This window comes from Cladophialophora psammophila (genome assembly GCF_000585535.1).
Source record: "Cladophialophora psammophila CBS 110553 chromosome Unknown aczJe-supercont1.3, whole genome shotgun sequence".
Classification (NCBI taxonomy): domain Eukaryota; kingdom Fungi; phylum Ascomycota; class Eurotiomycetes; order Chaetothyriales; family Herpotrichiellaceae; genus Cladophialophora; species Cladophialophora psammophila.
Window position 1 is genome coordinate 106311 of NW_006912924.1, and position 12120 is coordinate 118430.

General features: G+C 48.0%; 4 protein-coding genes across 4 annotated transcripts; 2 read left to right on the forward strand and 2 right to left on the reverse strand.

The window, feature by feature from the left end:
• Nucleotides 1-2394: 2394 nt before the first annotated feature.
• A1O5_02234 (uncharacterized protein) lies at nt 2395-4272 on the reverse strand (the record flags this gene model as incomplete). The annotated part of the gene is made up of 1 exon (XM_007742850.1): nt 2395-4272. One exon carries the CDS (start codon nt 4270-4272, stop codon nt 2395-2397), a length of 1878 nt encoding a protein of 625 aa, XP_007741040.1.
• A 1290-nt stretch (nt 4273-5562) lies between these two features.
• A1O5_02235 (uncharacterized protein) lies at nt 5563-6528 on the forward strand (the record flags this gene model as incomplete). Its single annotated transcript, XM_007742851.1, has 1 exon — nt 5563-6528. The coding sequence occupies one exon, from the start codon at nt 5563-5565 to the stop codon at nt 6526-6528; it is 966 nt and encodes a 321-aa protein (XP_007741041.1).
• A 1836-nt stretch (nt 6529-8364) lies between these two features.
• On the reverse strand, nt 8365-9243 carry A1O5_02236 (uncharacterized protein; the record flags this gene model as incomplete). The annotated part of the gene is made up of 3 exons (XM_007742852.1): nt 8365-8620; nt 8674-8925; nt 9014-9243. The coding sequence occupies 3 exons, from the start codon at nt 9241-9243 to the stop codon at nt 8365-8367; spliced, it is 738 nt and encodes a 245-aa protein (XP_007741042.1).
• A 2306-nt stretch (nt 9244-11549) lies between these two features.
• A1O5_02237 (uncharacterized protein) lies at nt 11550-12057 on the forward strand (the record flags this gene model as incomplete). The annotated part of the gene is made up of 2 exons (XM_007742853.1): nt 11550-11573; nt 11623-12057. The coding sequence occupies 2 exons, from the start codon at nt 11550-11552 to the stop codon at nt 12055-12057; spliced, it is 459 nt and encodes a 152-aa protein (XP_007741043.1).
• Nucleotides 12058-12120: the final 63 nt, after the last annotated feature.

Sequence of the window (12120 nt, forward strand, 5' to 3'; positions counted from 1 at the left end):
GCATGCTTGACTGAAGCCTAAGCAACTTTGATCGTACCTGATTTTGTCTTCGAGTAGCGTGAAGAGGGTCTGAATTTGAGCCCAAACTGCTGCTCAACAGAGGTGAGAAAATCCCAAGACTCGCAGGTCCCATTTTCGGCCGGCGAGCCCAACGTAGCCCCTTTTAGCCGTCCAGGGTCAATATCAAGCCGTGTCCTACCATTCACATCATGCCATTTGCTGGCCACCTATTCATCCAGTTTGATCTCTTGCTAGATTTTGTACTGTTTGCAACTTCATGGGAACCGAGACGCTGTAGATGAGACCAGCGTTAATGTCTTGTATCGAACATCGGACCGCAAGATATGTTGTTGTTGGATGGCCGCATTTTTGTATCAAGATCGGTATAAGTAACATTCACTTGTGGCATGAACAATCTGACAGTCACGTATATCAATCAAGGGCGGTGGGATGAGGCGGTAGACCTATTCACGCAGGTGTTGGGGGGCTCGCAAGACCAAGCTCGGGGCGGACCATCCTTCGACGCTGATCAACATGACGAACCTTGTATTCACGTGGAAAGGACAAGGTCACAAGGATGCAGCTATTACCTTGGTGAGTGTGTTCGTGTAGGTGGCAGGATCAAGACTCTGTGAATGCGTGCCTCTGTTTACAATTACTTCTAGAGAAGTCTTGGATGGTCCGTAATTAGAGAACCTAGATATGACCAAAGCAACATGAGCGGAAGCCATTAGAGTGTAGTTCCAAAGATCGTCATCACGTGCCGACTCTACTGATGTTGATACCTGAGATGCGAGACACGAGTGTTCCATGTGGCCAAATGGCATATCAGGGCCGCTGCACGCTCTATGCGAGTCATACGATTTGCAGCAGTCACCTGTAATTATTGATATCTTTCTAACGCTAGTATCAAGCGGTTCTTCCTTTGATATCACATAAATTGTACCCAAAGTTTGCCCTGAGAAAGGGCGATTCGGCCCAGTGACAGTGGGATGGGTTAAGCGCCTCCAAAATGAGTATATATCTTAACCTGTACTGCAGTGTGGCGGCACGGATTTAGGTATTCATAAGTCAAATGAACAGAAACAAGCGTCTCAGATTGTACAAAACTGCATTTTTGGGTATTAGCGCTGGGATGTAGAGAACTGACGTTGAAAATGGTGAGGAGGCTTTCGTTCCCAGGGCCTTTCGCTTATGTACCAAGCATGGATTTTAGTATCATGATAGTATGCTACTATCTCTTGAAACAAGGAATTAATCGGTGCATCCTAGTGCATGCCGCTACCTCCATCGGTATTATTGCAAACTGTGTTTTAGGTGCGTGTCCAGCTACTAAATCTTCAGGTGCAAAATTAACGAACCTTCATGAAATACGTTGATATATTCTCATGGAGCACTGGAACAGCTCTATTGCAGCGTATTTATGGCTCCCAATGCTTTCGGGGCAAGTCTGACTGAACGGCTATCTCTTCACCGTTGGGCCATATCGAATTCGGTGAGGATATCACAATTAGAGGAAACTGGCTGGAGGGCTTGGGGCCCCCGATTTGGACTTATTACCGAATCTAGTTCTTCGAGCGCGATTCCTATTCCATCCGGATAGTCTCATACTGTATTTGTAATGCGAGGTGGATTCCTCGTTTCGATTGATCGCACCACAAAATCGTCGGTCTGGACATTCTCTCAATATCTGTGGTAGAGGTTATACCGGGAGTTGGACCGTAAGAAACAGATTAATTGTTTTGTTTCTTTACTTTTATACACTCATATTTAGTGAGGACTTTCACCAAGAGCACCTGCCATGGCTTGCTCCTAGACTCCGGTGGAGGAAAAGAAAGAGAGAACAAATACGAAAGAAAAAACAAACTTCAACCGTAGCTAGCGCCGGTTGCAGCGCGAGCACCCTGTTTGCTCCTGCTGAGTGAGCTTAGGTATTAGCCGAGCACGTCGTAATAGGTTTGAGGGAGATAGTTTTTTTTTTTTTTTTTTTTTTTTTTTTTTACTAGAAGAGAAAAAGTAAATGTGCGCCAGAAAAAGAAATAGAGAGGGAGCTGGAGGCTTACTTTTTCAAACGAGGACATTCTTCAGATTCAATACTCCCACGCCCCCTTTCTCTCCGAGTCACCGTATTGCCGTTTTGTTTTCTCCTTTTCCTGCAACGAACTGGCTACTGTTCTTTCCTGTTTTAACGTTCCCGACGATAAACAAGAGCCGTTTGACGAAGATGTAGGGGGAATAGGGGGCAGAAGGATGTGGTTTCAACGCGTTAGCCGTCCCCTCTCACTCTCGGACTCGCCGACATCGGGTTTATTTCATGGTCTCTTCCAGTCTTGCAATTGGGCTTTGGACTTGCACTGCTGCGTGTCCGAACTTAGAACCAGTGCTAGATATTGATTATCCTTTATACAGAAACCACGGCCACGGCAATATGACCTCTTGCGGGTTAATATGATCAACAAACCAAAGACCGTTGACCCACAACCTAGTCCTAAGGAGAGGAATGCGGTCGTCTGCGTGCCCACTTGTAACCACTTGCAGTGATACATACTTATCAAGGGGTCGACTTCGAGATCCAGACGACCTGCCTCCTGCAGGCTCACAGCTGGTAAATATCTGCGAGCGTGTGGGATGGCGTGTGGTTGCAACGAAAACCGCCCAGATTTGATCATGGCCTGCGAGCCGAGCGAGGATGAGCGGTCGGCCGGCTTCCACCGCCTCGGCGACTGCCTCAGCCATACTCTCAAATATGTCCCGCAGGCCCGCTGTCTTCATATTGCTAGGCATTGTACCTTCCAGGTATTTCCTAATGTTATCAGCTAATTGACGATACGAACCATGTAGCTGTTTGGCGAATTGACGGAGGATGTCTTGATGCCATTGTGCTCCCTTTCCTGACGACACAAGACATCTCGGCATGAAAATCTTGCATCTTGTCCAGAAATAACCAGTCGTCTTGATTCCTTCTTCGGACAGCACAACATCACTCAGTCGGCAACGTTTCATAAAGGTTAACTTCCTATCGTCTCTTGGCGGATCAAACCCTTGGAAAGACTGTCTTTTGAGAAAGTCAACGACGGTGCATGGGAAATCTTTATTCGTGTCATTGCGAAGAATTTCGCCATTGAGGACGAATAAAGCAAGAATTGCCAGACTCAAACTACGCAACCCGGCCTTGTTGAGGCTCTCGACATCTAACCGTGTTGCGTATCCACAGCAGTTCGCAACGATTGCCAAAGTATCTGACGGTATCTCAGCTGAACGACGAGAGATATCTGCCAAGATTCTTGTAGACATTGCCCGACCGTCGCTATAGTCGCCGACTATCCATCCATACTTCTGTAGCATATTGTATTTCTTTGCTCGTCTCAATACCAATCCGCATCGCCATTTCTCCCTTGTCGAAGTCCAGATTCTTTGGCGGTAACAGGCAATACAGAACAGAGTAACCTGTTGGCGGAAACGAGCAGCGTTGATGGAAAGCTCCCCATTGATATTGCCGAATATCTGTCTCCCATATGCTTTTCTCAATCCAAGCGTGTGGGGAATCAAAAGACGCATGCGGTCCATAGCACAGTATTCCTCCTGAAAAATCCAGCGGCGATCCCACCAAGGATCACACATGATTCTGAAAAGGACATCTAGCATGTCTCGGGCTTGCTCAACGTTGACCTCAGCAGCAAGCTTGGGGCCATGTAATGACCACTGCTGGATAACAAGTTCTCCATTCAGCAGCTCGAGCAAGCAATTGATTTCTCGTTGATACCGCACAGGAGTTGACAACACACCAACAGGATATTGACTGCGGCGGTAAATCATGTCCATAGACTGCATGGCAGCAATTTTTGCCTTTTCGTCTTTCTGATTGATACATTCTTGATCAATCCAAAATGCTGGTATATTGCCAGAGACGGTGTACCTGATTACACGATCAAGAATAACATCTCGTACTTCAGAGATCTTAGGTCTGCCGGAATGTTCTGGCATGATGCGATATCCTCCAGCCGTATCACTTTCATATGGAGACGGTTTCCACGCATACGAGACTGCAGCGAACTTGCCATCATCTTCTGGCAAAGTGACTTTGAATAAGGTTCGATCAGGACTTTTGAGAGCTTGCTGCGTTGGTGCCGACAAACATTGCAACGACCGCACCTGCGTGAAATCTCGTGGACAGTTTGTTTGGTACTTCTGGATTCCGAGCAGCTCACACACCAATGATGTTGGTCGTGAAGCGCGAAGCTCGTCAAGATCGCGACCTATGTCGTCATTCATGTCAGCAGAAAGCGTGATTCCAACCTCAAAACGTTAAGAAGGTTCCGTGTGGACTCGTCAAGTATCGATAGGAAAATCAAAACTGTGCATGCTTATGTTACTTGGAGCTTTCAAGGGCCCAGAAAGCTAAATAGGCGAAGTGGTGCCGCGTATTCATTCAACGGTCAGGTGTGTTGCACGGCTCCCAAGCTCCGAAGGAGACAAAAAGTCGCTCGCCAGCTGGCACCTATGTTGCAATATAAATTTCTTGATGCATTGGAGGGTAGAAATCCACGATGAGGCTATTACAATGAGGCTCGCACACTGGGTCGCCATCAGCGAATCAAGTCTTCATATGCCGGCTTTTGCTTTACCAGGCTTAGCAGACTCTACTAGCGGCTGTTGCCTAGTTTCCAGCCTTGCTGCTCTTCCGAGTTCAAGCTCCGAACTAAAGGTCCTGCAAATCGGAAGATGTTCCCCGAAATGGATGAGGGTAACACATTTCAACCAATATGACCGCCCCTGCCGACTCCGGTTCTCGTCTCGGTGCCAAAATACGAGCCCTTGTACAATCTTCGACAAAGTGCTTCGAAATTGGCTTCGCCCCGACATCCAACAATGGATGCACAGATGAAACATAGTAGAAAGTGGAAAAAGGCGGGGTGCTTGTGGATAGCATGAGAGCGTAGCCGGGGGCCACTGACCATTATTCGAATACGCGTTTGCTCCGCAGACTTACCTCTCTTTTACGAAATACGCCGTACCCGGCTTTGTTATTTTTAGTTCATTTTCGTATCCCTAGCTCAGCCCCGGCTACAGACATACTTTGATCGAGAACAAAATGGACTTCGAAAAAGACACGCGACAACTAGTTGGCAGACTCAAAACCTTCATTCTCGCAGAGCAATGGATAAGGGGACTAAGTTAGACGTGATTATAGTAAGTCCACCAAGAGAGAGGGGGTGCCGATATATAGGTATCTTGCGTCCATATGTTCCGCAGAACCATGAGGAATGGCCCGTTAATACCACGGATATAGGTAGGAGGCTCGATTGCGGGCCTCTGTGCGGGCGTCGCATTGAAAACGCTTCCTCAGATCCGATCGATCACCGTCTTAGAACGAAGCAACTCAGGCCAGTTGCTAGACCAAGGGGCGGGAATTCGAGTCGGCGACGAAGTTTCAGAATTCCTTGAGAAATATGCTGGGGTATTGATGAGCAACTATGGGATTCCTCTCAACTCCTACAACATTCTGGATACCAAGGGTGCAATACTCAGAAAGAGACCGGTTTTTCGCAATTGTGCGACAACATGGATTCAGCTATTCCGCGTCCTGATGTTGGCGTTCAACGAAGAAAGCTGCGAGAAGTCAGCCATCTGCAGATACCGCTATGCAATGTACAAAACATCATTGACCTCGGCGAACAGGGCGAGGTTTGTGTCACAAATGATGAAGGCCAAAGCGAGACACTAGTGGCAGATTTGATCATCGGTGCTGATGGCACTTCATCGACGGTCCATAGCATCGTGCTTCCACAGACGAAGCGAACGTACGCTGGATACGTACTCGTGCGTGGCCTTGTGCCAACTGAAGAGCTTTCGGACGATGCAATCAGAGTCATGGACTTTTCTGCAACATTGTGCTGGAACCGTAACTCTCAAATGCTATCATATACCGTTCCGGCACGCAAAGATGGTCCGCCCAACTCCCACAATTTTCTGAATTGGGGTTGGTACGTGAAGAAGACGGAGGAAGAATTGAATGAACTGATGACGGACGGCGACGGCCAAAGACATCACTACACTCTACCACAAGGAGGCATGCGAGCGCACCTGGCTGACGAGATCAGAATGACGGCGCAAGATGAGCTCTCACCTCAGTTTGCAGAGGCTGTAGAGAAAACTAAGTTGCCGTTCGTTCAAGTCGTCACAGATTCTGGGGCACCAAGTAATGTGTTCTCAGATGGCAAGATCCTTCTCGTCGGGGATGCGGCCGGAGGTCAAAGACCGCATGCAGGTTCAGCTGTCACTATGGCCTGTTTCCACGCACACCTTCTCAGGCTGCTTCTGCAGGGCCTAATGTCCCTTGACGAATGGAGTCGGGAAACACAGTTCGTCTCTTCCGCATTAGTAAAGGCTGGTCAAGAGCTAGGGTCGATTTGCCTCTCGACGGACCTCGACCCAAGCGAGAAGGCGAAGTCATTTCTTGGAGGTTCGTTAGCCGCGCAGAAATTGCTAACTGAGAAGTGGATGCAGTTTTGGAAGGAGAATAAATGAGCATGAATTCTCTTATTGACGGTTGCGATTGGCATTTCGCATATGAAACATGTTGAAAGCAAAGTTGGGCGACTAATGTAGTAGAGATTCAGTGGCTCCTTATAAATATCCTTAGAATAATCTGTAAATAAGCTCATTGCTCCACATATATCTCTGGCTTCGTGAACTATGGGCTCGCTCCCGATATTTTGCCCTGGTGGCTTTGGCTACAAGCAAGCTCATGTCAGGCGTCCGAATCATACAAGATAATGAGAAGGCGAGCTTTGCGGTACCTACAGATATAGTGTAACAAGGCAAACTGGCTGTGCTGTGCTGGGCTGGTAGAGCGGTGGCAGGGAGGAAAAGTTGTCTAGTCACATGTCAAACCTAAATGGGCTGGCAGAGAAGGGGGTGCGGAACAGTTTACAGTGCTGGCAGTGTGCCATTCATTACAGTTTGAGCAGAGTATCATGAATTCTATGGCTTTTTGGCGCCGTCTACCTAATTCCTGAGTGTTTTCATCAGTCCTGTCCTGTTCCTCGATACTGTCGCTGTGCTAGGTGTTCGTAGCCCTAGCCGCTGCCCCTCTGGGTGGTGTTGGTGGTGGAGTCTTGTCAGTATCAACCAGAAACGCGTTCTCGATTCCCGATCTGCTGGACAGGCCTCTGTGCGTTGTTGCACGTGCACGCCGAACCCTGAAGTGCTCTGTTACAATAGTACTGATTCGAAGGGGTGTGTTCGCATCGCCTCTGAGATGTGAAGACAATCATCTGAGCAGCCACATCTGAGAGCAGCCACATTGAGGGATCTGATGAGGAGGAGATAGAGATCATCCGGGGAATTGCCCAAGCACTAGAAGTATCTTCAAGTCACTCTATGTAGCAAAAGCTATTGCTGCGCTCTGCATAGAGCAAAACCGCACCACGATCATCGACTCTACTATCGAAGAACTCCCGGGTCGCAGTCTCAAGTGTACATTTACCATCCATACATCCGGCAACGAGACCTGGTGCGAGGCTGCCATCGGAAGCGAGTATTTTGTCTCTTTCCTTGGTACTCCTATAAGCACAGAGCAGTCCAACATTTCTTCAACGCGGAAAATCGTTGGGAAAAGCGTCGCTCTTCTAACTTTGCGTCACGTATCCCTATCGGACGGGGAAAAGGTCACTTTCAAACTTGCTGCACAGTTTGCTGTCACAGATGCGCTCCGTCCTAAAGCTCCTTGCTCTACCCAAGCAAGGATTAAGAACCTGGATGATCCCAGGTGACAACGCCAGAACTGCTATAGTAGTGGGTATCCCAGCCTTCAATATCATTGCCGGAGTTCTCCCTTCGGAGAAAGCTGATCGGATCCATTGGCTACAAGGCTCTGCCGATAAACGCAATGGGAAGGCGGGAAGAGCAATGGTGGCTATGGCGATGAGTTCTTTGAGCGTCATCTGCTCAAGTCTGATACTGAGGACGGTTGTTTCCTATCATTGGGTCTAAAGAAGCCAGGAAAACAAAGCACAGATAAAGTCTGGCCAGGCTTTTTGGTTCAGTCAACACGGTATGGTAAAGGCAAATCTGCAACAGATTTCGACCGTCAAGCCCATTGCTCAGTATGCAGTTGTCCTTATCTGATGGTAAAGAAAGGAGCTAGAAATATCTCCAACTCCATGCCGACAATGGAGCAAATACCAGGTGGGTATTACCCCTCGCCTGAGCTGTTTTTTTTATTTTCAGTTCCAACGATCGATTGTGACAGCATCATGCTAAGTATCTGCCTGTAAATACTGACCCGCAGATGCTTTTTCCTCAATATTCTTGGAATGCGGCTCCCTTGTAGCTGCATGAAATATTCGGCAAGTCGCTTAATCACGACTGTCCTGCATTTTCTTGGACATGCGCTACCGCGTCTGGCACATTAGATGTAAGTTTTCTACCACTGACTTTGCCCTCCATCATCAAATCCAGGGCTTTTTGCGCCTGGCCCAACCCACCATCAATCCACTGTGGCCTTGTAGGTACAATGATGCCCGTCTGCAGCCCTCTCGGCACCAGTTCGGTGTAGAACCATGCTCTGAATTTTTGGTGCTCCGGCTTGTCAAGTGCTAAGCTGTAAGGCGCGAACCTGAGCTGCACATCAGCGGTAAGGGCTTGTCCGGACTGAGCAGCGAGTAATACGTTCCACCACCAATCGAATGTAAGTATTCGGCGAGCAGATCGGTTACGGGTGGAAGGCCGATGGCATCAAAGATGGCTTCATATGGACCGTGAGATCGAATGTTGCTCAACACATGTTCGCTAGGCTGGGAGTGGTCGACGACGATTGACGGACCTAGAGACTGCACAAAGTCTTTATTCTTCGGCGACGATGTCGTAGTGACCTTGTATCCAGCTGCAGTAGCATAGCTCGTAGCAAGTCCACCGGCCGAGCTAGAACCACCGTATATTAAGATTTTTTTGCCGTTCAACCTTCGCCTTGCTTGTAAGCGATGGACGGTCAAGACCCATGTAGATTGACAGGGCAGCTGCGACAGCAGCAAGATTAAGAATGGATGTTGCACCGCTTTCGAGAGCGACCCCGTCGGCGAGTTTGGAAGTCGAAGTCTGTGATGCGAGAGCGTACTGCTGGTATGCTCCAAAACGAGGATCGGCAGCCTTGGGCCCATCGCGGATAGTCGCGACTCTATCGCCTGGCTTGAAATCGGCCACGTCGGGTCCAACGCTCTCGACTATTCCAGCGAAGGACATACCGAGGATGTTGGGATATGTAATAGGAATAAGAGCCAACCTGAATGGTTAGCTGTGCCCGCTTACTGGAGAAGAGATGATCTCACTTTTGTATTTTCGCCTCAAGTGGAGAGAAGCCAATGACCTTGACTTTGACCAGCAATTCGCCTGGGCCAGGAGTTGGAGTTGGAGCTACGTCAACCACTAGGTTGGCATGCTGCTCTTTTGATCCAGGCTGCTTGGTGGCTCATTTTGTAATTAAGGATATACTGAATGCTCTTTATGAATGGTGCTGCTGTGCTTTTTCGGTTGAAAAGACCCTTCCGCCAGGGTAGAGAGAGAAGTCTTATAGAAAATTAGATGGTCTGTTGTGAGTAGTGCCCTCGTAAGGCAGACCGCCATCGAGGTGCGACTACATCGCAAAACATGTTTAAAGCACGATATATTTGTCATCGCCGGATTCGAAAGTCACCGAGGCCCGAGTGGCGATTGATTGTTTGATAAGTACATCTTCCCAGTATGATAGTAGTTGAAATTCTATGGCGTATTGAGCGAAGGTGTGCATCAAAAGTGTTGGCAGTACGCCAACACTTCCTATATGCAATTAAGAATTTGATGTGACCATTAAGGTGTTATCTCCGGGTAGCGGCCTAAAATGGCCATGCCTAAAGAGGCTAGCCATGAGATACCACTTCTTATTGGCCAGTTCTTGGTCATGTCCCAGCTTCCCTGTGTGAATTTCGAGACCGCTAAGTTCTGCTGATATCATTGTGAAGGCTTGGGTTGTTTTTACGGACCTTCGCAATTGCGCCTTCACCGCTAGATACCCTCGCGTAATAATCGCACTACATTTTTTGATCCACAGATCTCCAACCTTGACCACAGCCAATCTAGCATTCGCTACTCTTAACTACCCGATGAAAATTGACATTGTCATGGCATTCGAGCAAGAGCTACAACACAATACATGCAATGGCCTTTGTTACTGTAAATATAGATGAATGAGATGCATTTTTGTCAAACTGGCGTATCTTGGTGTAGTCCGGGAAGTCCTGTGGCTTCGCGGCAACTGATTCTGCAGCCATTTTCCAACAGTTCCTGCGCAGATTTTACTTTTGGAGAGGCTGAAGCAGAGTGTCAAAGGACAAATACCGGTAGGGATTTCTTGCACTTACCAGTTTTCAGCCTTAAGGAATACAACCTAACTAACGTGCATCCCTACATACCGACGAGTATCTGGGCGAAGAATCCAAGCGAAATACCTCGAGCAAAGACAAGCCCCGCTCAGAAATCTCTATACAATGCGAGCTTTTAGAACCTGAGCAGGACCCTCTTTTGTATCTATATCTACAGCAACAGCTCAGGTCTCTCGTTGCTCTTGTTCCATCGAGCATCCATTACATTAGGGAGTCCAACAAAGGGTCGCATCAGTCATGCAGTTGGCAAATTAACTGATGCATCGCTTGCAATCCGGGCCTAAGTCAACTAAGAAATCGAGACAGCTAATCGAAGAGCAGGAGAGTAAAATCACGAGCCGAGAAATGCCGATTATTGTACTTTGCCCTTTTTAGATCAAGCCAGCGCTTATCTGGGGGTGGCTTAGGCCGCGATGGCCTGGTGGGATTCAGGTGGAGAGTAATAAGTATGGCTCTCCGGCAGAGACAAGAGAGCTTAACAGAGATTTTTGAGCATTGCAAAACCTTTAAAAATCCAAAACCACTCGTAGAGCTCGCTGATAAAAGCCAGTCATCGAGTATAAGTGCATCAGCACCTCCAGTAAAACCAATGTCTCTTCGCGGCCGATTGCCGAGTTCAGTTGTTCAGTAACACCTGAACCACTCTCGAATTTATTGTGTCCAAGCCTGCTATAATTGAACTGAAGGAGCGAGGTGTTGAAGTGGGGCTATGAAAACTCAATGGAAATCGGAACCGAACGTCACTCACTCTGTATAAGGCCGACTTGGACGAGGAGAAATCGGTTTTCATGGTAATTGAAGGCTCTAATTGTATTTTTGATGTCACTAACTGCAGGTGGTCGCATGCGATTACTGCATTGATTTCTAATGCTCGTTAGACTAGGAAAATGCATCCAAGGATATTAGTCAACCAAGGCAAGAACATTGTCGGAGCCTTCAAAGGCCACTAATAGAGACAGATTTATCTGATCTTCTCTTGTCGACGTCGACGAGAGTAAGTGTCTTCCGAGAGGAGATTATCCAAAACCATTCTGATCGAATCGCAGCTACCGGCGGTAGGATTTGCACTATCCACCACTTTGACAGCAAAGCAAAAATCGAACACACCAGATTGGTTAGTGTTCTCGGATCATGCTTTATGCCGGCCATGCTGGGGTCGGCCATTCCCGAGCGCATCTAAGAAGGTGGATTAATCTCATCGAAGACAAGACCTGCGTGCTGGCTTCAACAGGATGGCAATGGAGAATATGCGCTGAACCTCCCGTTCACTCCCAACACCAAGGTCCCTCTGCTCGACCCTGGCAACGGAATCGGGATATTGGTCGCAGCAATCTTGCTTGATCCACAAGAGACCTTGAACAGGCAGATCAATGGTTGGAGTGGCTATTTCCTGGTTAGCCGGCTGTCGGAGGACTTCGAAGCGGCTACTACACAGAAGGTTCAGCTGAACACTCTGCCAATGGATACGTGGGCATCATTAGGTGAATTGAAGGGAAACTTCCAGCTCGTCATTCCTCCAGCATACTATATTTGTGAGCTAGCGGACGCGGTTGATAAGAGATTGAACCTGGTGGCCCAGTCTGGATTACGGAAGCTACTCAGCTGGAAGGACTATGCCGCCGAGCAGTTCAAGGCTTGAAGACAAAAGTCATATGAAAGTAGTGTTTGCTTCTCAGAGTATTCATCTAAAGTATAATTAAGG